Source organism: Lissotriton vulgaris, chromosome 10, assembly GCF_964263255.1.
Source record: "Lissotriton vulgaris chromosome 10, aLisVul1.2, whole genome shotgun sequence".
NCBI lineage: Eukaryota > Metazoa > Chordata > Amphibia > Caudata > Salamandridae > Lissotriton > Lissotriton vulgaris.
Genome location: NC_141698.1, coordinates 43,905,189 through 43,932,408, shown reverse-complemented (window position 1 = coordinate 43,932,408; position 27,220 = coordinate 43,905,189). Strand labels below are relative to the sequence as shown.

The 27,220-nt window shown below is 39.5% G+C and overlaps 1 protein-coding gene across 1 annotated transcript in view; it reads right to left on the bottom strand.

The window, feature by feature from the left end:
- Positions 1–6,223: 6,223 nt before the first annotated feature.
- The window catches only part of LOC147684523 (extracellular calcium-sensing receptor-like), a 77,460-nt gene continuing 56,463 nt past the window's right edge, over positions 6,224–27,220 (bottom strand). Inside the window, exons 5-6 of the mRNA XM_086939684.1 lie at positions 26,337–26,460; positions 6,224–7,134 (exon numbers count right to left, since the gene is read on the bottom strand). Coding sequence (XP_086795810.1) covers positions 6,224–7,134; positions 26,337–26,460 — 1,035 coding nt within the window. The remainder of the gene's footprint in view (positions 7,135–26,336; positions 26,461–27,220) is intronic.

The following is a 27,220-nucleotide window of genomic DNA, read 5'->3' as shown; positions in this document are numbered from 1 at the left end:
ACTGAGCACCATCAGCAAGCATTCATCTGCTAAAGGACTGCTTCTAAAAGACACAATGATTAGATACTGCCAAATTTAAGTGCCTCCCTAAACACAATGCAGAACAGCACATATCAATTATCAACACAATTATTAAGAACAAGTAACATGCCTCTTGAAATGCACATGTTTAGAGATGAATAAAAATACATCAATCCACTGACTGGAAAAATCAACAAGAGACACAGCAGTCTCTAAAAGACTCCTCTTCCCTAAAAACACAATGGAAAGAACGCACAACTGAATAAATGGTAGGAGGATTCATGAACCACAAAACATGGGCTAGAGGAGGTTGCCTCATACACATACATTTTAACTTCTTACACAATAAGTACTGACTCAGCCAGAACTCTGTAACACTGTTCTGTACCATAAGACACATTTCACAGCCTTGCCGAATGGCCAGCAAAAGTAGGCTTTTGGTAAGAAATCTGGGGTAAAATATTTTGGGTTCAAATATGGAGCACTTGAAACTGTAGTAAGCTTAATGCACAGCCTTTTTGTGTTCCAGATGAACCCAAACTAGTTGTCTTGAAATAGTCAAACTGAGCCTATCATTGATGTTGTCCTGGGGTCTGGCCTTTACTACTTATCTGAATTGTAAGTATGACTTTTTTGATCTTCACCTAGTTTATAAAGGAGGAGCAGATTAAGCAGTCCTATAGATTGTTAGATTCTCTGGGCTTAATTCTCTTCTGGATCTGCTGTGTATTAGAGCTTATGATTTTGATTTGATCATGAATCAATAAATGATTTATATTTGCGGACTTAGCTTCCTTTTTTTTAAATTGTTATTATCAGCACAGAGTGAAAACTCAGCAAAATCAATACATATAGTCCATCAAAATCTGTACATGAACCTATACAGAATGGCAAAAAATATAGAATAATAGAGATACACAATGTTTAACAGAGAATTCATACCATTTTAAAAAGAAAAGAGCCCCTGCTAAGAAGATTTTAAATAAAATTGCCCCAAATTTTCTCAAATTTAAGCATAGACCTAGTACCCCTAATTCGGGCTATTCCAGCTTCCATGTTATGTATTTCATTGACCACGGACCACCACTGCATAATATGTGGCGGCTGTGGCGATATCCATGCCCGATCTATAGTAAGTTTAACACAGGATAACAAAATAGTAATTAAAGCTTTTTGAGGTAAAGTAATACTATGTATATCTAGAAGTACAGTAGAAGCTGACAATAATGGAGGTCTTACCAGTTTAAATTTCAAAACTTTATCTAAATTAAGCCAAAAGTCATTCAATTTCGGGCAGGAAAATAACATGTGTTCAATATTAGCGCCCACAGTATCGCACTTAGGGCATTTGGTACGATCAGTATATAATGCATTTGAAGACCATTTGAGGATCACTTCAAGGGTATGGTATAACAAACAAGAAGTTTTAAATTGTTGCAATCGAAGGCTAGCTGATTGAACCAAACTGTTGATTTTAGACTGAGAGTGAGAGATCTGATCCGGATAGATCGTCATTCCAAGTTTAGAGCTCACACTTCTCCGCTAGTTTGGAGCAATCTTGTTTTACATAAGACATTAAACAGTTATAGCTGGTGCTTATTACTGATTTAATTTTAGATGAATAGAGGCACTCCCAAATATCAGATTCTGAGACAGTTAAGATTTTCATCAGGCGTATCAAAAAGTCATGTACCTGGATATATTTAAACCTCATAGACTCCGTAAGGTGGTACAGATGTTTAAGTGTCTCAAAGTCTAACAGGCCATAAGCACCAAACAAATCCCCTAAGGTTACAATACCATGGGTTACCCAAGCACGAGCCCAGCTATCATTAAATATCCCTGGAAGTCCTGGGTTATCCCAAAGCCTTAATTTTGAATGATAGAAAGAGGTTTTACAGAAATGCATCATACCGAACCAAATCTTAGCAATGTCCCGAGCTGTCTTAAATTTGACTCTTTTGTAAACATTTGGGTCATTCAATCTTAGCAGAAACATTCTTTGCATCTAAATTCAGCATAATGGTATGAAACTTTTCTTTTTTAACTCAGGGTTAAGCAAGGAACGAAGGCACCCAATGAAAGTTGCCCAAAAGTAAAGTTTAAAGTCTGGGAAGCAAAGACCTCCCATATCAGTAGATCTTTTAATGAAAATAAACTTTTTTGTGCCTTCCGATAACCCCAAATGAAGCTGCTAAAAATTCCATCTAGCTTTTTAAAAAAGATGTTATTAAGTGCCAAAGGAATAGAACGAAAAAAATAAAGAAATTTCGGCAGAATTTTCATCTTAATTAAGTTTATTCTACTTATAATATTTAATGGTAGTTTATGCCATTTTTTAAGAAGCTGTTTAGTTGATTTGACAAGCACATCGTAGTTAATGGGAATTATATCACAGATATTAGATGATATTTTCACCCCCAAATAATTAGCTGCCCTACAGACCCCCAAAGTTCCCCCCGATAATTTATAGTTGACCACTATCTGGGGTTTATTAGCATTTTATTTGTAGCCAGAGACATTGCCAAATTTTTCCGCTTCAACCATGATGCCCTCTAGTGCTGTTGTGACATTTGATGAATATATTGCAATGTCATCTGCATATGCGGTAATTTTCAAACAGTGGGGTCCAGAGCAAAATGGGATTATCCTAGGCTGGGCCAGGAGCGCAGAAAGAAATGGCTCCATAGATATTGAAAAGAGCAGAGGTGACAACGGGCATCCCTGGCGAGTGCCCCGTGCAATGGAAAAAGCAGAGGATAGCAGACCTGAATAGCTAATTTTAGCCGTGGGTTGGTCGTATAGAGCCCGAATCCAGCTGACCATTTTACCCCTGAAACCGATGAAAGGCAACACAGACCAAAGATAATCCCACCCCACTCGGTCAAAAGCCTTTTCTGCATCTAATAAAATCATGCCGAGTGGGGAGGCTTTGGTCTCTGCAATGTCGAAGGCTGTGATAGCTGTGCTAATGTGGATTGTTTTGTCTCTGCCCAAGACAAATCTGTGCTGTTGTTCACTAACAATCTCAGGGATAATCAAGGCCATCCTGTTTGCCAGAACTTTGGAAAAGACCTTCGCGTCCGAATTAATCAAAGAAATTGGCCTGTAGGACCCACATTCCTCCGCTGGTTTATCCTTTATTTAAAAGAAAATTATTTTCGTTGTATTCCAAGAGTTCGGGGCCTTCCCCGTTACCCCAATGTACTGTGTTACAAGAAAAAAAAGAGAGATTATTTCCTCAATGCAGGTTTTATATACTTCCACCGGGATTGAGTCCTCCCCTGAGGCTTTCCCCATAGGCAGAGATATAATAGCCTGCCTTAGTTCCAGCTCTGTATTGTCATCCGAGAGATCTTCTAAGCCTGGTAAATTAAATTTTCCCTTGATATTACTTTCTAAGTATTCTAATATTTCAGATGTAGGGGGTTGATTCTCCGGGGTATAAAGGGTACTATAATACTCTCTGAATTGAGTCAAAATCTGCGCAGGTTGGTTATACATAATTTGATTTGCACCCTTTATGCATTTAATACGAGTCTGGGCTCTATCATCCGCCACTTTGTAAGCCAATAGCTTACCGATTTTATCCCCTCCTTCATAACGCTGAATTTTGGTCTTAAGCATTTTGGCGCAGCTTTTTTCAATAAAGGTTGTTTTAAGATTAGATTTTAATGATCCAAGTTTAAGCTCTATTTCTACGATGTTGATGAATCGTAAGCGAAGCGCCTCAACCAATAAAGTTTCATATTCCAAAATATCTGCTGTTAATTTGTTATTAGCCTTCCGACGTTCAGAATTCTGTTTAAAAATATATTGTTGCGCATGGACTCTAATGCTGGCCTTACATGTGTCCCAAACACAGATATGGGAGGCCGTATGAAGATTTATTTTAATGAATTCACACAGATGAAGCTTAAGTTGAGAAATATAAACTGTATTGGTCAATAGATAACGGGGGAAGGAAAACAATCTTGTGTTATTTTGACCTTCATCATAGCTATATGTTAATAGAATGGGGTTATGATCCGAGGACACCTGGGGGCAGATTTCCATGAAGCTATTCTGAATTATTTGATCCGTTGCCCAAGCCATATCAATCCGTGTGCAAAGTTTGTGAGGGGCTGAGTAAAACATATAGCCAGGTACATCAGGATAGAGAGAGCGCCATACATCCTTAACATTGTGTACCTGACTTATATCTAAAATAGCGGCCCTGACTTTGTGCATATGTTGAAAAGTTTATCTCTGGATATAGTGCATAAGTATGTGATGTTCAGGGTGGGTGTGTTGCTATGTAGTAGCTTATCAAATGCATGTTATGGCACCTATCAGCAGACTACCATCTGATGATCGTTTGGGGTTATGAGACTGAACAGCACAACATCTCTGAATGTGTTTATCTTTACAGGGTGCTTTATATGTTAATTTCACTTGTATGTCTTCATCAGGGATTCTTGTTTGTCATTAGCTGGATTGTTTGATATGAAGGATAGTCTAATGAGTGTATATGATTGTTATGAACAATACCCAATGGATAACTATTTGATTATGATCTTGTGGTTGCATGGCACAAAACCCGGATGTCTGTGTCCCAAAAATCCTTTCAGGATTGAAAACTTATATCTGAATATTGTGACAAATAGATGTTCTTGTCCTGTTAATCATGCACTTTTATGTGTTGATACTGTTATTGTGTATTGTGTAAATGTTTTCATTAAACATTTGTATACTATTCAATAGAAATGAAACAGTAAAAGAATGTCTTGATAAATATTTTCTTTTAACCATCTGCAGACTGATGTGAAAGCTCAATAGATGATTGATAAATTCATGAATGACAGTTGATTAATCCTATATAAATGAACACAACCGCATCTCCCTAGTTAGTTAGATGAGCTTTGAATATATTGCCTATAGTTGCAACAAACAAGAAACAATATTTATGTAATATAATCCCTCTTTTTAGATAATCTCTATACACTCCTCTTCCGTCCAGGAACATATAGTGCCTATTTTTTAGGAGTATTTTCCCAACTTCATCTTAACCGCTCTCTCAGAAAACGTTTACAGTTATGTTTATACATCAACACTCCTACATTACATACTTTTGTTTTGCTAGCTCAGTTTTCTTTACATTCTTTCATCCATCGTAACCACCCATAGATATCCCAAAGCGTAATGGTAAAAACATTTCTTTTTAATTAAATGAACATTATCAGTTCTAGCTGACTAATGGCTACTCCAGTCAAGATTGATTTGATAAATAAAGTTTACCCAAAAAACCAATGTCGTTGATTGGACAGATTACCTTCCTGCCCCCTTCAGTCTTCTTTCCTCTAAGGTCCTGACCTCAAGTCAATAAAAGAAACTCAAATAGTATGTCAGAGAACTTAATATTGATACTCCTACATGATAATATTACCTCATCTCTGATTTCATCCCAAAAGAGCAAGAAGTTAATAAGCTTTGGAATCAGTAATCTGAGAACTTGATGATAACCATAGACATAGGACCACTGCAAAATGAAAAGAATAACATCTTTAAAAACTACACAATAGTATCCAGAAAATTGGAATGAAAATGAAATAATGTAAGGACTCCTGCAAAATGTGGGAGTACAAATTCTAAATTGAAGCAAAAATGTTTTGAATCTAGAAATCTAAGATCCTTAATCAGAATGAAGAATGACAAAACAAAAGTGGTGTTGATTTGAATATAGTAAAAACGATGCAAATAAATGTCTTTAGAGGAGAACCATGACTACTCTATAGAAAAATATCATCATTTATCCTGCTTTTTTTTGGACAAATTGCAAAAGCTCAAAAGGTAGAACTCTACCTATTGCATATAAGACAGGTCCTAAACAACATGACAATGTCTATAAACCCAAACTAACTTGGTCATTCCTCAGAGTCGTGATCCACTCAGAAATTTAACAATGTTAAGAAGTGGTAATGAGTTAAGAATGATGTAAAGAACATATACAAGTTTAACAAACAAAGTTAATAAAAGTTTTCAACATTGGTTTGTGGTGATATTACATAAGTTTCTAATGAAGGCCCAAATCAACATGAGATAACATTTAAATTTTTCAAGAGCATTTCAAGAATAGTGGATGATCAAACTTTATGAGCTCAAAGACTTTCATTCAGATTTAGACCTTCAATTAAAAAAACAAGTATTCTTCATTCAAACAGTTCTAGTTATGTTGGACATTTTTTTGGACTAGATATTCTCTTGTGTTCATTTCTGGTCTCAGAAAAAGGATGTAAACCTTTGGGGCAAATATGCAATACAGAAGGCCTGCACCAGAGGACAAAATTGCGAAAATCTCTACAGCTACCAGGTATTTTCCCTTTGTGCTTATGTAGGCTGGGATAAAAGTGATCCAGACACTGACAAACACCAGCATGCTGAAGGTGATAAACTTGGCTTCATTAAAGGTATCTGGCAAATTCCGAGCCATAAATGCGATCCCAAAAGTTACACAAGCCAAAAATCCCATGAAGGCCAAAATACAGTAGAACATCAGGATGGAACCTTCATTGCATTCAGCTGTAATTTTCCAATTTCCAGCATTATTGTTAAGTTCTGGGAATGGTGGTGATGTTGCTAGCCAAATAACACCAATGGTGAACTCTATTAAGGAGAAAGTGAGCACGATGAGGTATGAAGTTCTAGAGCCAACCCAATTTCTTAAGTTACTGTTGGGCCTAGTCGCCTTGAAGGCAATGAGTACTGTGGCTGTTTTAGCCATTACACAGGAAACACAAAATGAAAAGGAAATGCCAAAGATCACCTGACGGAGCATGCAGGTCACTCGCTTGGGCCGACCAATGAAAATTAGGGAACAAAGAAAGCACATCATGAGGGCAACAAGAAGGATATAACTCATCTGAATGTTGTTGGCACGCACAAGTGGGGTGTGACGATACTTTATAAAAAGACACAAAGTGCCAGAGGCATTGAAGAAGAGGAATATAGCAACCAATGCCAATATGAAACCAAGCGGTTCTTCATAGGGCAAGAATTCAATTTCCTTTGGAATGCATATGTTTCTTTTGCTGTTGGACCAGTGGTCACCTGGGCATTTGATGCAGTCAAGTGAATCTGATGAAAAAAGCAAAAAATGAATTATACAAAGCCGCATTGCATTTAAGCTTTGTTTCGAACTGTTGAATAAACATATATCATTTATTGCTGCAGAAAAGTATTCTCACTAAGCAAAGAAATTTCAAAAGCAATAAATGCACTTCTTTAACCCCTTCGGTGCTCATGACAAGCTCAGCTCGTCATGAGGCAGAGTGCTCGTGTGCTCATGACGGGCTGAGCTCGTCATGACCACACCCATTTCCATTATGGTCCAGCAAAGCAGGGGAATGATTCAAGCAGCAAAGGTGTTAAAGAATACATATTTTATAACTTTAAATTTAAATGTCCTATCTAAAGAATGATACTGAGTGATCCCAAGTATCATTCAATCAAAGTATATATCAACAGTGAACTAATTCATAAAGATACAAATCCTACACCAATTTCGAAACATATAGAAAATTGTAATGATAAATTACTTGACACCAAAATGACAAAAATCAAAATGTAGAACCTGAGTTAAGAATTTTTAAACTTCAAGGTAAAGATTAGCTCCTAAAAGATCAACCCAAAACCACGGACCTATAGTTGCTCAAGACAGGGCCAAAGTAAAAAGAAAATGGCCAACCACAATGGAGAACAGGTTGGGTAAAAGAAGTGGATTGGGTTCAGTTGGCATTTATCTTCAGACTTTGAAGACATTTTTAAGAAAATGTTCTGAGAAGGGAAAGTTTCAGTGTGGCAAGGGTGCAGGCAGTGTCCGAGGAGGGAGCATAGCTATCAGGGAGCTGCTCGATAAAGCCGTTGTGAAGATTTCTTCGTTCTGAATAAGTCACGTTTTGGAAGCTGAAAATCTCCAGTGGGATGAGGCTGCAGGCCATAGCCAACAAGAAATCCATGAAGTTGGATGCCTCATGGGCGAAGAAACATTGAACAGGATTTGCTGCTGCGGAGACAATCATAGCAGGTGCTGGCACAAAATCAGGCTGACCAGCGATGCACCTTGGGTGGATAGACAAACAGATTGGTCCCAGTCTCCTCTTGGTTCTCAGAGCAGTTTTGGGCCAAAAAATGTCCATGTCAAATGTTTTGGCTTTTGGCTTATGGGCACATTTAGCACTACCACCAAGAGTCCAGGAAATAGATCACTTATTAGGACTCACTCAGGCTGGTCCAGGTGCGGTTTCAAGATTATTAGCCTGTTCTCTCCCTGAGACTCTGATCAGGAGGCCAGCCAACTAGCACTTGTAGTCACTCACGTAGTCCTGTATAAAACATATCTCAATTGGCAGGGGAGGCACCTGAGGGTTCAATGAAGGCTTCAGGCAGCAAAACAAGCCTTCTATGTGCAACAAAGATGTCTTCTGAAGTTCACAGCAGGCCACAGCAGCAGGCATTCCTCTGAGAGTCCTTCCACAGATCCAGTAAGTGAACTGAACAGTGAGTCTCCGGATCCCATCTTTATACCTGATGCCTCTGTTGAAGTAGAAGTTTCTAGGGAACTCCCTTTGAAGTACTTGAATTTTCTTGCCTCCCCTGCCCAGTCCTCACGGGATTATTGGATGGCTCTGTCTCTTTTGAATACTGGCTACAAGATAGCTGAATGAACGATGAAGGATTTAGCAAGTCCTCTGTGTCAAGTAAATCTTGTAAACCTATCATGTACTCATTGTGGATAGTCAAATAGAGCTATTGTTAGCCTATATAATAGTAATATAGGTCTAGTTGGAGGTTCTGGTATTGACCCAGGATCTAAAGCAACATATCGGTATCCATCCTGTCTGCCAGCATGCAACCCTGTTTTATGGAAGAGTTGAAGTCATACTTATTCAAAGACCTCTGCATCACAATGCATTACCAGTCTGCAAATCAGCAATTATTTCAAAGGACCCACACATTGGTGGTGAGGCTAGGATGTGATCCAGGGATGTACAGGATCATTGAGGATAACCTAAATGCATCTTTGATCTTATACTGAGATTTAGGTAGTCTGTGCATCTCCACAACTGTTTTTTAGTCTGCCTTAGCTTTCCTTAAGTTTTAGATGACCTTTTAGAGTTTGGAGTAGGAGTTGTAGAATTTTTGCACTGTAGGCCCTTCCAATGAAGTCAATTATTCTGTCCACATGTGAGGTTTAAAAACATATGTACAAAGCAAATGAGATAATCCCAAAACACTGCAGACGTCATTCTAACTAAATTCCACTCTTGGTAACTATTGATGCCATGTCTCTGGATGATCCTCTAGACCAGTAGAACATTTTTCAGTATTATCAGGGCAGATAACTGCAAAGGTATCATGAAGATCTCTCAAACTGCCATAATGAAGTGCTGAAACACAGCCATAATGTAACAGAGACCAAATGTATAACCAAGTGCTCAAAATTGGCCACATTGTGTGTTATAAGCAGTTTTCCATTTCCCTTTCACAAATCTTGTCATCCTTGATTTCATCTAAGTTCTCTGTGTTCAGTGGAATGCAAACATTGCATAATTTGCTTTTGAAAAATTATCCACAGGAGGAGTTAAATATCAAGGTAGCAGGGGTGTGAAAACTGCAAATTATCGAACCCATGAGTAGCACTCCAGCCTCTGCTACAAGGACCAGTATACTGAGAAGGGTCCTAACTTATGCTTCTACTGTCTAAGGTGCCCCAGAAGTGCTGCTGAATGTTTGCCTCTGATTACATAGTACTTAGAAATGTTTTCATGTTGCCCATCCTCGCTCCCCAACCCATCCTTCAATACCCTGTCTGACAGGCCAACCAAAGATGCTGCCTTCTAACTAATTTATGATATGATGTACACTGTATGTAGTCTAACTGTTCTTATCCATGAGTATGTAGGATTGTAACATGTGTCAGCACTGCTGATTCTGGCAGAGGGATAGCCAAGGGTCTGCGCCTTGGAAGTGTCAGGGTAGAGCGTTAGTGTGAGTGGAGTAGGGACTCCCCCCTTCTAGAACTTCTAATCTCCATTTGTAAACCCCTGCACAAGGTAAGAGACTCCAAACTAAGACAAGGAGCAGAGGAAAAAGGGGCTGATCCACAGCATGGATGGATGGAAGGACAATGGATTTGTACTTTGTGGATTTCTGGTGACTCTGTCCACAAAGCTAGTGGCACTAGCTCCACACCTCACCCCTGGGTGGACTTGCTTAGCATACTTCTGTGGACTGGTCCTGGATGCCCAAGGTGAGGATACCGCAGGTTACAGCGAGATGCACAGGCATGCTTGGAGTAGCAGAAGGCTTAGAGTGCTTTGGAAGTGCAAGCAGAGAGAGTGGTCTGTCTTGAGGGCCATTGTGTGCTGTTGCAGGAAGATGCCATGTGAGGCGATTAGTGATTTCCAAGGGCTCAGACAGGAGAGCTGAGATGCTGGAATTTTAAAGGTCAGTATATTCTTAAAGATTATGTCAGGTGCCTTAAGCATACCAACAAGAGCAAAGAGTAATAAACCCTTCAAGATTTTGCCTGTGGGGGGTGAAGATATTTGGATTAAAAAGGGCCACTTGCTTTCAGTGGTTCTAGCATCCACAGTGGAGTATTGGGGGCACTTTCAAGGGGAAAAGTGATATCATGAATGGCAAAGCACATAGCTGGCAAGGTTTCAGATTGCTTATGTGTGAATTTTGCATCATTCTTTTTTTTTTTTTTTTTTTTTTTTTATTTATTTATTTGGAGTCAGCAATACATCACAGAAAAAGGAAGATTTTTAAAAGTACATATTTTGATCATTCAGGACACAGGCTTAATAATTAATTCTCATAATCTTTAAATACAAAAGACAAATAATCATTCCAAACATACATTAGATAAATAGTTAAGACTTCTAAAATGGAAAAGCTCATGTAAAATCATCCGAATATAAATAGGAGGGGGAGACAAGGTGTATAATTGTATTTCCAATATCAATAAACATCCAATTCTGCTAAATTAACATTTCATACATTTTTTACATGAGTCTCCCGCCAATTGGTTACCGGGGCCCAGAACCTTCTTCCGAAGTCCCGTACTTTCCCCCTCTTATACTCATATAGGCAGATCTCAATATTGTGTATACCAAGGAGTCTAGATAGCCACATTTGAAAAGATGGTGCAACTGTATCCTTCCACCCCGCAGAGATCAAGATCCTAAGAACAGCGACAGAAATAAATACCAGTGCTTCTTCTTCCTTGCCCAAATTTAAATTCGAATCAGTGCCCAAAATCATCAGGGTAGGGGATAGATCGATCTTATGACCTAGCAGCCCCTCCCATAGTTTTTCAATCTCTTTTTTCACTGGTGTCAAGAGGGTGCAAGAGAAGAACATATGCAGTAGATCTGCTTGGCCACCCCCACATCTTGGGCAATTATCGTCCGCTCTAGCCCCCCATATGTGTAATTTCGCCGGGGTATAGTATAAGTTAAATATCGTTTTATAGTGTTGGGCTCTTAGGTTTGTAGCTCTGAATATTCTTTTATTCAATTCTATAGCCAGGTCAACATCTACATTCGGGTTCCCTAATTTGTTAGACCATGCAACCTAACTTAAGGCTATACCACTGGACCTGTCTCTTAATACAAATGAAAATACTATTTCAATTAGATGTTAATTCGGACAACGTTAGACCCGAAGCTTATCAACCCCCCTCCATTTATGAATTATTATTGGGAGGAAAGGCTACTGGTATCATGTTATGTGAAGTAGATCGAAGATTTTATAAAAAAGTAAGATATAAGATAATTGATAGTGCTTGGAGTGTGTGGAAGGCCAGTAGAAAACTGTGTAATATTCCCAAAATTAGTGCCTATATCCACACCCATAGATTCAGCCTCTTTTCAAGGCTGGGGATTGGAAGGGTTTTAAAAATTTGGAGTGAATTGGGCATCAATACGCTACGAGACATAATGGATGCAGAAGGATTTATGAGTTTTGAAGTATTACAAAGGAGGTACGGGATTCCAGATAATCACTGGTTCGCCTATACCCAGGTTGACCGCTCCCTGAAGTCCATTAAACCAAAACCACCTCCCCCTGAAAATAGTTCCCTCTTGGAAGCATTGTCCAAAGGATGCAGTAAAATCAAGCCTCTATACAACATCCTTCGGGCTGAGATCAAGGATGATGTTGAGAAAACAGAGGTTGCTTGGTCGAATTTTGCATCATTCTATTGTATCTATGAGTGACATTCAATGACTATGAGTGACACTTTCTCCTGAACAGTATAATGTCACCCACACTTAGTAGTAGCGTGGCACAGCCCAGAGCCTAGGACGGACACCCGTTGCCAGGTGAGGTGACAGAGAAACAATAAGTTAAGCAGAGATTCTCTGCCTTAGCCAGCCTGCACTTCCCTGACTGGCTCACGAATAAAATTAATGGCATGATCAGATCATGATCAATTGTCAGAGCCCGTCCAGGCTCTCCACCACATGGGACCCGAGGCCGAGTACAGGATGTGAGCGAGTCCCCAGCAGGGATCTTCTCCCTGTACAGTTCCTCAATTAAGTCCTACTCTTACTGCAGTTATGAATGACTCAGTTTTTAGCAAGTATTTAGAAGCTTCATTTTGTGGCTGGACATCCACATCTGTTTGATTTGAGCAGGGGGTGCTTTTTAACATTAGTTAAGCAGGTGTGTGGTTTTGTGTTTTGGTCTTCAAATCTCTGAAGTGTGTTTGGCTTGCATATGATTTTCTGTGATAGCAGTATATTCCCACGTCGTAACATATTGAGACTTCAATACCTTCTGTTGTACACTAGAGTCATCATGCCGCCTTTCAAACACGAGCTCAGATTTTCTGTGTCCGTACCAGCAAAGCAAGAAACTAGAACTACACGTTTTTATCGCACATCAGGACACAGTTCTTTTGTGTGGAATCTCAGACACTGCGGTAATGCGGGAACATTTATAGAAATGCTTTTTTCTAAAGCAAGATGCATGGCACTTGGCAGGACTGATGGCAATCTTATTGAAAATCCTCCCCTTAGAAGTGGAGTATGATTAAGACATTGTCTTCGATGCCCATAAATCCTCTGGTTTATAAGTGGTCGGTGTGAAGGGTTGGCTTCCTAAGTCCAAGAGCGTGGTCGCAACGTATCCTGTGCCCTCCTTCAATGAGAAGCACAGTTTGGGGTGAGAGATGCAGGGTGGGAGGCAGGAATAATTTCCCCATTGGGCATTGGGGCTCCACCCCCTTGTCAATTCAAATCCTAAGCAAAAAATCTATGATCTGCCACCATGCAGATGAAAAATCTAGTTTTAAAATCCTTATTTTCAGTGCTAGGATTCTCTCGCTCTGAGAGCTGGTCCGGCAGCCAGGCACTGTGTGACTGATGAAACAAAAGTGTGCACATATGGCACTTTAAGAATCATGCCATGAATCAGGGTTTATCTCTTCACAACCCTTAGTGCAATGTAACTGGAGCTGGAAGGCCATCTGCTTATTTGTTGTGGTTATAATGCAGCCCCTGAGCATTTTCATGTCCAACCCAGTCCAAAGCTGAATGTCACGTCAATCTTATGAGAATCCAACCCTGTCTGAGTTATCACAATGTAGACACATAATTGTAGGGGCTGAGGCACTGCTGCTCCATCTGATACCTTCTCCAGGCCTGCCTTGATTGGGTGGTCTGGCTCCTGTTCTTATATCTACAGTTCTGGTACTGAAAAAGCAGTGGTGCGGACAGTTATCCAAACATAAGTGCCCCATAATTGGCAAAGCAGCCTACTCTGCATCAGAGACCCTGGTTTACTTTATTTTCAAGTTTACAGAAAGACGAGCTGCCAAGCACACAAAATTTAAAATATTGCACTTTAAGCAAATCCCAGGGGACCACTAAATATTACAGTTGGATCGACCAATTGAATGCCAGTTCTGTTCTCATTTATCGTATCCAGCCCACACCATACATATAGTGTGAAAAGAAGGAAATGCCGGTTTGTTTCTTACTTGATAATACAAACAGTGAATAGAGCTGACATCTCCCCTATCACTTCAGTAGTGTGATATAATTGTATTACTTGGTCTGATGTCTGTTCTCTTTCTTGTCTCTTGCTCTCCTTCTCAGTATAATGTATCCTCTTGGGTTCCCTGTCTCCCTGATTCTCTCCCATACTTTGTTATCCCAGTCTCTCCCCTTCTTCTTTGCACCCTTTTCCTAGTCTACAACTTTTCTTCCTTTTAGAACTTTCTGTAATTACCATAGTGTTGACTTTCTCTCCCTCCCAACCTTCCTGTTTTCAAAGCACTTCGATAAATTTCTATCTTGAATTGAAAGATCTTTATTCAATTGTAAATTATATAATCGTGAAAGGATAAAACAGCATAGAGATACCATATTCAATTTAAATACAAAGTATGTAATACAATCAGTAGGATTGGAAGAGGTGAAAAAATCATCATATTTCATAGGGAAGTCACATTAACCTTGGAGTTAAGAAGCCAAATGGCATTTTAAGAATTCATCACTTTGTTCCAATGCAGGCACTTTTAAAACTGCAAAAGACACAGCATAGCTAACATTTGTAAGTAAGGAAAGGCTGGTCTATATTGGTGAAATCCCTTGACTTAAGAATGGGCACCAGATACCTTTGACAAGGGGGATCATCACACCTACAGAATAGTACCAAGTGTTCCAAAGTCTCAAAGTCAGGGGTAAGCGGCCACCTCAGGGGAAAATTTCAATAGAGTTTGGCTCATTGATATTGATAGGATTTGAGAGCGCAAGTAACCCCAGAGGCGTCTTGGCGCTGTCTGTGATCAGTGGAAGTGACCTAGTTAGTTAGAGAAAAGCCAGGCTTTTAACAACTTTCAGAAAGCCAAGAGAGTAATGGCTTACTTCAGATTTTGGGGAAGATTGTTCCATTTTAGAGCACTGCATCTGATGAAGCTCTTGCCTCCCCAGGACACATGCTTATAGGGGGGAACAACCAGATTTCTGGAGTGGCTGCAGGGTAGGTATCTGCCTGGAGAATACCATTTAAGGTTGTAGTCAGGCCTTATTCCATGAAGTGCTTGAATGCTATGCAGAGAGCCTTAAAGGTGATACATGGCTCAATAGGCAGCCAATATATCTTACTTATGGCCTGGGATGCCGATTGGAATCTGGTAATTTTCCTCTCGCTGAATGCTCAAACAGTTATGAAATCCCCAGATGGTGGCACCATATAACAACACAGGAAGGCATTTCATTCTGTATATTTATAGCAGCGGTTGGACAGGGTTACTGCCCACCATTAAAGCAAACCCCGAAAAGAGATCTGCATGCTTGATTAATTCACTGGCAGCAGTTTGCAAGACAAGGTATCCAGCTTCAGGTCAAAGGTAATCCCTAAATAAGTAAACGCAGCCACCCTGGAAATACATTTCCCTTGATTGTGATGGAGGTCTGCCTCCTACAGGCCATATAGTGCATTTTGGGAAGATTGGTATCCAGCTCCAGTTCATCCGTGAACTTGACAAATGAGTCAACAAGGCCCTTGAGCCATTCAAGGTGTAGGAGAGTAGCACTAAATTGTCTGCATATAAGAGGGAGGGGACAAAGGTAGATTTAGCCTTGGGCATGTCATTCCCAATGGCAACCAAAAAAGAAGTTCAGGCCAAGTAAAGTAAAAATAGGATAGGCGCCAAAACACAGCCTTGCCTGATCCCTCCCCGAGGCTGGCTGAAAGAATCCGTGCACTTCCCTCCCATACCATATCTGACCGATGCATTGACAACTGTATGCACGATAAGTAAGAAGTCAACCAATAGCTGAGAGAATCCAAGATCAGCTACTATACTCCATAGTTTGATCCGTTGACCCGATCAAAACCACTACTCAGATCCATGAATGCTAGATAGATGTCCTCTTCTTAGTCACCTCATTTTTCCCTATTAACAAACTTAGGTTCAAGCTTTGTCCCATTGCTCCCATGTCTTCTTTAAAGCCATATTGAGCTGGGGAACAAATGTTGTTAAGTTGGGCCTAGTCTTCAGTACGTTGTAGAATTATGCAACCCACTATTTTAACGGTAGAATCTAATACAGAAATGGGTCTGTAGCAAATTAGGGTGCTGCCTACTACCCATTTTAAAGATGGGTACAATGACCACAGTTTTCCATGAGTTAGAAGTTTTAGTGGTGGTGGTAGCATTTAGGGTGTTAGTTAGTAAAGGAAGATGTTTGCTTTATAAAGGTCCATGGGTACCCCTTCTGGACTGGGTGCTTTATTCATGGGGCTAGCTAAAATTAAGGAGCGGACATCCTCAAGTACAGACATAATACCCAGTGAGAACAGTAAGGTCCCTTCGGTGACAGCCAGGAACCCATCCACACCTAATGGATAGACGTTTTTAAAGTGTGCCACTGATTGTATGGGAGTAGTGTTCGAGCCTATGTCATCAGGCCTGGCAGAGTAAGCCTGCTTCCCATTGACTACCTCCCAAAACCACATGGCATCCCCTGAATTGCAGGTGGTGACTAACCGCTCCGACATTTCCTCTTTTAGATATAGCTTTCTTCTCCTAATGGATTTTCTGTAAGCTGCTCTAGGGGTTGTAATATTCAGCTGGCTTCTTGGCCCGTCATTAAGGGCTTTGCACAGCCACTTACTGGCCACCCCGCACCCTTTGTCAAACCAAACATTTTTAGGAGCTCTACAGGGCCCAGATAGTTCAAGCATGATGGTTCTTAATGAATGATTTACAGACTGGAAGGCATCTAAAACAAAGGCAGGGAAATCCTCAAGTGTTAGCTGAGGATCCATGTTTAAACTGAGGTTTGTATCGACTAAAACGCTTAGCAAAGTGAGGATGAATATGATACTCAAGGTCACCGGGGTATGCAGTTTCTAGTAAGTATGGATTTGTCTGCTTAGGTCAGATAAGTTCCACAGAGTCTGCAGGGAGCATTACTCTGTAGGAACAAATGCCCTCACACTCCTAGAAAGGTGTCATGCTTCAACATTGGGCTTTTGCTCCACTTCGGACCAGCGCTGCAATGCCCGGCGGGCGCCCTCAATGGGGGCTCTTTACCAGAGATATGGTGAAGTGTGTGTGTGTGTGGGTAAAATAGTAGATTGGTGTTTTTTAAGTTAAAGTGTCAAAGAGTGGGATAGAAAATAGGACATAGGCTACTCTACAGCAATATGTTAATGATTGAATACTACTGCTTATGTTAAAATATGTGGTGCCACCTACTAGAAGTGAATATCTAAGGTAGCTGAAGGTCGACATGTTTCAAGCCTAATTTAGTCATGTGAATGATCTAGCAGCTTTTCTTCACAACCATAAAAACCTAATCTACACAGTGACTGGGGTTTCGATATACGAGTTCATTTTTGTTACTCCCAGTCACCTATACTTCTCTTTGTATCAATATAAGTAAATCAACTTTTGAGAAGACCTGTAGTGCAGAGAAAATTATGACATTATCAATTTCACTATTATCAAAACATTTACAATTTGAGACACCAAAGCATGCTCACATGTTCATTCTCACTCTCTAATGTGTCCCATGAATTAAAAATTGCAATTCACCAACACCACATGGAAGATAAAACATATGCCATACAATTCCAACACACACTATTGATCAGTGAGGAAACTTACCCACTGAGGGTATAAATAAGAACCCCTTGAGTATTTGCATGCTGACACACTTATTAGCATGCTGTAAAGTATCAAAACACAGGACCAGTTGACCCATGGTAATGATCTGGCGAGTGAGCAGTTGAATTGAACAGACACTCTCTTTTGGAAAAATGGAGCGGCTGTGCCATATTTATGGTCTCCTGTATATCAGCACACTATAATAATAATAATACCTCGGTATTTGTAAAGCGCAAATTAATCACCCCTACGGGTCTCGAGGTGCTGGGGGCAGTCGTGAAGATTAAGCGAGCTATTGCCCAGATTCACATGGTGCTGTGCTGAGCTGCCACCGGGGATCAAACCATGAGCCCTGTGCTACGAGTCAACCACCCTGGCTGTTGCGCCACACCTCTCCTGGAAACTTTGGAAGTGCTGAGTGCGGTGGGTCTCCTGTATTTAACCTGTCTTCCATCAGCATTAATTGGAAGCAGGTGTGTCTCATGCAGTTAAAGTCCGGTTTCAACCACTGGAGCGGAAACACTCGGGTAGGACGTTCGGGTCTTTTTTATTTCTAATGGGGGAGGAATCTTCTCTCCCATATATGTGTAAACGTGGTGGCCATTTTAAAAAGGGGGGGGGGTGAATCTGAGAAGTCAATGTGGGCCAACATCGTCCGCCCAGTCAATCATAGTTTTAATAGTCGGATTGACATAAGAACACTCCTATTTTGATCACATGACGTTTATTTTTTGTAGTGATTAAAGGAATCTTTTTCCTGTGAACAATTGTTTATTCTGTGAATGAGGATGGTAATGTATACATATTTGTGTCACTCACTAACTGTTATCTAATTTATATTCGTGCCTAGGAATTTCATCATTGAGATCAATGATGTTCTATGAAAGGCGGAATGTCTATTTTTATTCCCTTCTAAAGAGGGCATGCTGGTTCATGTTCGGGTATGCTTTTAGCACAGTCCATCGCATATCCTCTGCAGTGTGTCCCTCAGTGAGAAAATGTGTGCTCATTTTTGTATTGGATTTCTTGCAGCGTATAGTGCTGTGAGGTTAGTTTATTCTCGATTTTACAGGGTGTGTGGTCATCCCTACGTATTGTTTACCAAAGGGACAAGTGATCGAGTAGACAGAGTTCTTTGTGTTGCAATTGGTGTGTGATTTTGGTGTCCATATCCAATTAGTCTTCAAAGGTATCTCCCTAGAGTTTTCTGTGAAAGTACAGGAGATACATGATCCACATGGGAAATGTCCTTTCACTGGGGGTAGATCCCATAGTAATCTCTGGTCTGACCCCTTATGGTCTCGTGGGTGTGTGTGTATTAGCATGTCCTTCAGATTAGCAGTCTGTTTAAATGCAAACTTAGGTGGTGGGAAGGATAATTGCCCAGTTTGAGAGATTTTCCAGTGTTTCGTTAATTAAAATTTTGACTGGGGTGTGTAAGTAGTGACACATGTTAGAGTCTTGTCTTGTTGTCTAGTGCGGGGCTCTAGTAAAGTCTCTCTGTTACAATTCCTAGCACAGTTTTTACACATTGACTACAGAATTGTTTTGATTCCAAATCAACGGCAAGCTTTTGTGCCTGTGTATAAAAATCCTTTAATTTGTTGCAATTGCGTCACAGGTGTAGGAACTGTCTGCATGGAAGGTTGTCGCGCAGGGATTTTGGGTGGTAGCTATTGTTCTCCTGTCAGGAGGATTTTTATATGAGCTTACTATTAGCTCATTGTCTTTGTTCTTGATCAAAATATCCAGGAATGGTAGTTCCTTCTCATTGATTGTTTTTGAAAATTACAGGTAGGGGTTTAAGTTGCTGACCCAGGAGCAAAATGTCTCGCATGTAGCCAGGTCCCCTTTCCAGACAATGAGTATGTCATCTATATAGCGTCACCAAAAAAGGATGTTAGGTTTGTATGGGTTCTCTGGACAGAGAATGAATTGTTCTTCAAAATGTGACATATGGAGACATGCTAGGCTTGGGATAAAGGTACTTCCCTTGGAAGTACATTGTGTCTGTTGGTATAGTTTAGTTCCATTTTGAAAGACATTTTCAGAGAGGGCCATGCATGTGCATTCCATGATCAAGATAATGGGCGGCGGGGAAGCATTATTTTAAATAAATGTAGGTGTCATCAGCTTATTTTTGGTAAGAAACACCAACATTTTCTTAAATGTATCTCAGTTGTGCGATGTACATTGTAGATAAAGTAGGAGCCGGGATTGAGCTTGGGGACACCCCGCAGTTAATAGTCACTGGGTCTAAAGCAACATTTGCTACCATTTTCATTTAGCTAGGAATGAACGAAACCAGTTAAGAACTTTTCCTCTGAGGCACATACAATTCATCAGTATATTAATTAGGCTCTGATGGTCTGAGCTTGATGCCTAGGTTCCTAGTAAATTTGTTGCCCTTGATACCAGTAAATTGGTCTAAAACCCATTCTTGCAATGCTTTGCAAGCCAAGGAATGTGTGTTACTGTTCTGTAGTTTGAGAGGAGAGATGTGCATTTTTTTAAAAGGTGTAATATTATGCTGATTTTTAGCGTGTCAGGGAATCAGACTTGGCGGAGGTATTGAAACTTCTTTTCAATTTATGACAGCAGAGTTAAGTCATCATGGTCAAAAGTGGGTCTCAATGTTTGTTATGTTTGCATTGTTGCTCTTCCGATACCAGGGAAAATAACCTAGCGCTAAAGAGAGGAATGAACACTGCATACGCTGTGGAAATATCAATTGGTGTTGTGGGATATCAAAGTAGTGTAAATTTATTGAAGAATAAGTCTTGAAATTCTTGACATTTGGACTTTAATGGACTACAGTAAAAAATACCTTGGGATTAAACCCCCATCCCCACAATTGCAAAGGTAGCTTCACAGCTGCATGGGTAGCGCATGCAGACTCCAACTGCAAGCTGAGGTCTGTTTTTACTCTGCTGAAGAGCTCCACATGGCACTGATGATAGAAAATGGCCTGCAACACGGTAGGTAGTCATTTTGTGCGTTTTCACAATGTTTGGCACTGTAGTTCTTGACCCTGCCATGGCAGCGGAGTCCGAGCATTATGTCCTACACCCGGCGGACCTGCTCTGTTCAGCTAATGAGGAGATCGGCCTTGGCTCTCCCCCTGACCGTCACCTACCCAGCTGGACCTTGGGCACAGTTTCTCCCTTCTCCCTGTCTTGCCCATCCCCCCCTCTTCGTATTTCCTACACTCTGTCTTTGCCCTGTCTCCTTTCTATCCACCTTTCTGACCTATGCCCGTTGGAGATTCCTAAACTTGGCTCCCTTCCTCTAACACATCTATCCTATGCAGACGACGTGGTATTGTTGAATCTAACGAAGATTGGCATCCAAAGGTTACTAGTAGGGCTGGCAGAATTTATACCAAATAACAACCTGGAGACAAACGCAACAAAAACAATGCTTATCACCAGGCGGTGGACAGCCAGTACATACACCTACCTGGAGGGAACAAAGCTAGAGGCCGTGTCCAACTTCAAGTACTTGGGCTTCTACTTCGATAATCGACAAAGCCATCAGCAGCAAATGTCGTACATCACTCAGAGATCAAATTCACTCTCATTTGCTTTTAGATCTTTGGCCAAAAATCTCACGGGGCCATCATATAAACCTCTACTGGCAACAATAAAAGCAAAAGTTCTACCAACCCTGTCATATGGCAGTGTAGGATTGCATGGGAAAGATGCGGACCGGCTTAACAAAATGCAGACAGCCATCTTCAAATCTACCTTCCAAATACAACAGGGAGCCTCACCAGCTCAGACGAGGTTAGAATTTGGAATAGTAAATGAAACAGTGGGAAGAAAGTACGCAAGTATTAAGTACTGGTACACACTGAAACAGAACACGTCAGCCTCGGAATTGCACCAAGCATTATGGGAAGAAATTAGATCTGACACTACATCCCCATACAATCAGTATCTTGAAAACTCCATAACTGAGACTGGAACAAGAAAACTTTGGGAACTTAACCTGCCTTACCCGGCATTCAAACAGGCTATAAACAAGTCGACAAAATTCCACTCTCTCTTACTTGATAAAGCCACGTTTAGTACACGAAAACACGCATGGATGGTCATATCAAATTACAAAACACTTGTGGCGAATGTCTGACAAAAATATCGATATATAAAAATATCGGAACAAAAATATCAAAGTCAAAAATATAGGAATCCTATCCCTAACAAGGTAAGTACAAAAATATCGAAAATAAAATATAGAATGACAAAAATATCGTTTTTTGTAAAATATCGTTTTTTTTAAATATAATAAAAATGTAATATTAACAAAATAATACTTATAAATTTAATAAACATATTTAAAAATGTACTATAATATTTAAAATTAATACATAATGTAATACAAATTAATGTTAATAAATATATAATACATAATATATTTTTCATTAATAATAACTCTAAATTAATTATTGTCATAACTTAAAAACAAATAAAAATGTAATAAATTACTAATACATTTATTTACATAAAATATTCACATAAATAACAATTAATAACAACATAATACTAATAAAAAAGCTAAATACATTTTAGATAGCGTATGAGTAAAAATTACTATTCCCACTCCAGAGAGAGCAACAGTAGGGAAAGTGTTGGATAGCGTAGCAGTAACAATTACTATTCCCACTCCAGAGAGTGCAACAGTAGGGAAAGTTTTGGATAGCGTAGGGGTGAAAATTACTATTCCCACTCCAGAGAGTGCAACAGTAGGGAAAGTGTTGGATAGCGTAGCAGTAACAATTACTATTCCCACTCCAGAGAGTGCAACAGTAGGGAAAGTTTTGGATAGCGTAGGGGTGAAAATTACTATTCCCACTCCAGAGAGTGCAACAGTAGGGAAAGTGTTGGATAGCGTCAGGGTAACAATTACTATTCCAACTCCAGAGAATGCAACAGTAGGGAAAGTATTGGATAGCGTAGGATTAAAAATTACTATTCCAACTCCAGAGAGTGCAACAGTAGGGAAAGTGTTGGATAGCGTCAGGGTAAGAATTACTATTCCAACTCCAGAGAGCGCAACAGTAGGGAAAGTGTTGGATAGCGTAGGATTAAAAATTACTACTTCAACTCCAGAGAGTACAACAGTAGGGAAAGTGTTGGATAGCATCAGGGTAACAATTACTATTCCAACTCCAGAGAGTGCAACAGTAGGGAGAGTGTTGGATAGCGTAGGATTAAAAATTACTATTCCAACTCCAGAGAGTGCAACAGTAGGGAAAGTGTTGGATAGCGTAGGTTTAAAAATTACTATTCCAACTCCAGAGAGTGCAACAGTAGGGAAAGTGTTGGATAGCGTAGGGGTAACAATTACTATTCCAACTCCAGAGAGTGCAACAGTAGGGAAAGTGTTGGATAGCGTAGGGGTAAAAATTACTATTTCCACTCCAGAGAATGCAACAGTAGGGAAAGTGTTGGATAGCGTAGGGGTAACAATTACTATTCCAACTCCAGAGACTGCAACAGTAGGGAAAGTGTTGGATAGCGTAGGATTAAAAATTACTATTCTAACTCCAGAGAGTGCAACAGTAGGGAAAGTGTTGGATAGCGTAGGGGTAACAATTACTATTCCAATTCCAGAGAGTGCAACAGTAGGGAAAGTGTTGGATAGCGTAGGGGTAACAAATACTATTCCCACTCCAGAGAGTGCAACAGTAGGGAAAGTGTTGGATAGCGTAGGGGTAACAACTACTATTCCAACTCCAGAGAGTGCAACAGTAGGGAAAGTGTTGGATAGCATAGGGGTAAAAATTACTATTCCCACTCCAGAGAGTGCAAGAGTAGGGAAAGTGTTGGATAGCGTAGGGGTAACAATTACTATTCCAACTCCAGAGAGTGCAACAGTAGGGAAAGTGTTGGATAGCGTAGGGGTTTAAATTACATACTTATAAATTACATCTATCAATTAATTAATTATTTATTTAAAATTAATAACCAATTAATTAAATTTAGTTACCAATTAATAAAAATAAATGTATGCTTCCTACTAATTAATAATTAATTCTACATAATGAAATTACTTCCCACCCTATTCCCCTATAAACCCATAACCCGCTACAGAACATATTTATAAATTAATTAAAAATATTTACCAAAATAATTAAATATAATTACCAATTATTTTTAAATAATGTATGATTCCTACTAATTAATAATTATTTAAACATTATTACATTACTTCCAACCCTATTCCCCTATAAACCCATAACCCGCTACAGAACATAATTATCAATTAATCAATTAATTCAAATTATTTACAAATAATTCTCAATTAATTAATTAATAATTCCTACTAATTAATAATTAATTTAACATAATTAAATTACTTCCCACCCTATTCCCCTATAAACCCATAACCCACTACAGAACATATTTATCAATTAATCAATTAATTAAAATGTATTAAAAATTAATTCTCAATTAATTAATTAATAATTCCTACTAATTAATAATTAATTTAACATAATTAAATTACTTCCCACCCTATTCCCCCATAAACCCATAACCCACTACAGAACATATTTATCAATTAATCAATTAATTAAAATTAATTAAAAATTAATTAAAAATTAATTAATAAATAATTCCTACTAATTAATAATTAATTTAACATAATTAAATTACTTCCCACCCTATTCCCCTATAAACCCACAACCCGCAACAGTACTAAAAGACAATATTTAATTAAATTACATTAAAAATAAATAATAAAACATAATAAATACAATATAATATACACAAAATGTATTTACAAATCGATATTAGTAACATCGAAATTATTTATTTCGATATTATTGACATCGATATTTAAAACGTCGAAATTACTAATATCATACTAATATCGATATTAAGACTGTCGATATTACTTACCTTCTATATTATGTCCCATCGATATTTAAACTTCGATATAATTGTATATCGAAATTTAAAACTCGATATTTTGTCTGTGTACCCTTGTGGCAGCCCCATACCTATCAATCACATTTCCAGCTCACAGAAACCAGAAATTAATGGGACTCCGTTTGGGGAAACTTCCATTGATTATGGACCAACCAATCTGGGTGCACAATGGACCAAAAACCTGCAGACTATGAGGGAGGAGCAACGAGGACTTTGTTCATCTTGTCTGCATCTGCCCGAACCTAGCTCAAGCTCGAAGCTCTCTTTTAAAAAAGTCTATGAATGAGCGGGGTATAAGAACGTGCAGATCTGCAATTATGGCAACCTTGAACCCAGCAGACACGCGATCGAACTGCCTATTACTAAAGTTCCTTGCAGCCCACTCCCACGCGCTAAAACACACCATGGCACCCTGTCAACAAAAGGATAACACAACTGTGGTAGCTCGGGGAGAGAGCTCTCCGGAACATAAAAGAGGAAAAAATCAAGAACTTCAGAACTAAGCTAGACAGACTGCATTTTAATTACACTTCATTTGATTTTAAATAACAAACTCGGTTTTAGACGGAAAGTGTTATAGAATATACTAACAGAGATTGTACATATATATTAAGAAATTTTAAACACATTAGTCGATTCCTTTAAAATGTATTATTGTGGTTTTAATTAACTGAAACAATAAAAAATCTTTTCACTGTGAGAGCTATAGGGAAGCCTGGCTCGGGACTACCTTTCGGACTGATGACCGTTGGAGCTTCCTTGAGAGCTATAGAGGAGACTGGCCTTGGATTATCTTCCTGGCCGTCACCTACCCACTCGGTCTTTGGGCTGACTTTCCCTTTTTCTCTTTTCAATTTTCCCCCTCATCCTCTCCCTTCTCACTCTACCTCTCCCCTTTCCCTCTCTATTTGTCTCTCCGGACATTGGACACAGTTCTTCCTCGTCTTTCTGCTATGGCTCCTTCCTCCCCTTCATTCCTATAAATTCCCTCAACCTAGTTGTTTGTTTACTGTATCTTACTACACTATTGTAACGGATGTAATTTGTTATGCAATGTTCCTTTGTTACAGCGCTCTGATACCTATGGGTCTAGCCAGTGCTTTATAATCCTTTTGATGTACCTTCTAATGCAGCATTCCCCTGGTTATGCGCTCTGATACCTCCAGGTCTAGATAGCGCTATATAACCATAGCAAATCAAATAAACTAAAATCTGTTTTTTCCTGAACGCTGAGACCTGAGCAATATGGCTGATGACCGGTGGAGCTGCTTGAGAGCTAATGAGAAGAGGCCCTGGTTTTCCCCCTTGACCGTCACCTACCCAGCCGGACATTGGGCATAGTTCCTCCTCGTCTCCCCGCTATTACTCCTTCCTTCCCTCCCTCCTACGAATTATTGAAACATTGTTTATGTGCACTGTACCTTACTATGCTCTTCTATCTGATGTAACTTGTAAAGCTACGATCCTAAATGTAAAGCGCTCCGATACCCTCTTGGGTCAAGTTTGCGCTATATAAAACTTTATAAATAAATAAATAAAATAAAGTTTCAGTCCAAAATATATACTTGTTTTTCATATAATTTAACAACTACAAAACCCTAGTTTCAAACTAAAGCCTATGTTTGCATGTTTAGGTTGGAGTTCGGTTATAAGTGGAGTCCACAGTGTCCCCTAATCACATGGCTTCCTTGAAGAAAGCAAACAACCCACCTGTGTGGTTGGCGATGCTCCCATCAGTACAGGGCACACAGGAGAAGCAGCAGCTTGGACGTCCTGTGATGGCAGACTTCCTGAACCCTGTAGAACAACTCTCACTGCAGACTGATATAGGCACCTGCAAATATAACAGAAGTCAGAGGATCTCGGTATCACTACAATGTCCCATGTTTGCGATGCTTGCTAATTTTTTTATGCAATGTATGCCTCTGGGTAAATCCCGTGCCCGATTCAAAACATACCACCTCCAATAAATGTGAAATATTAACCACAGTACCGCTGCACCCATCCACAAACAAGCAACATTGTTGAAAAATGTTAAAATCAAGGCATCTGGATCTATTATTTTTCCATTTCAGCTGCCAATATAAGACAGTGGTGAATAATCCTGGTGGAAGTGAATGCTATTTTAACAAACTAAATAAACAGTATTAACAACATAATTGGGTTATAACATCGAGAAAAAAAAACTTGTGCCAGGTTTGAAAAATCGATCGAAATGCACACATATGTGTTGTCTCTTTTATAAAAGGGTGAACAATAGACACTACCACAATGAACAGACAGCTGAAATTACAGTATAAACATCTGGAAATAATGACCATGCTAGTCCTACATTGAGGCAGCTGAGTATGGGCACCACCATATTAGGCCAGTAGAGGGGCTAGTCTTTACAAATGGTATACAAAATGGCCTTGTTCGGTTTCCCGGCTAATGGGAGCACACAAACATCAACATTTAGTTTTTGATAGTGCTCTTCAAGTCGCTGCACCAAGCTAAAAAATCAGCTTCAGGTGCTAGATCAGAGTGTAATGGCACAGAAAGACTCATATCGACTAAATCTCAGGGAGTGGGTGACATCACTGTAGATTGAAGGA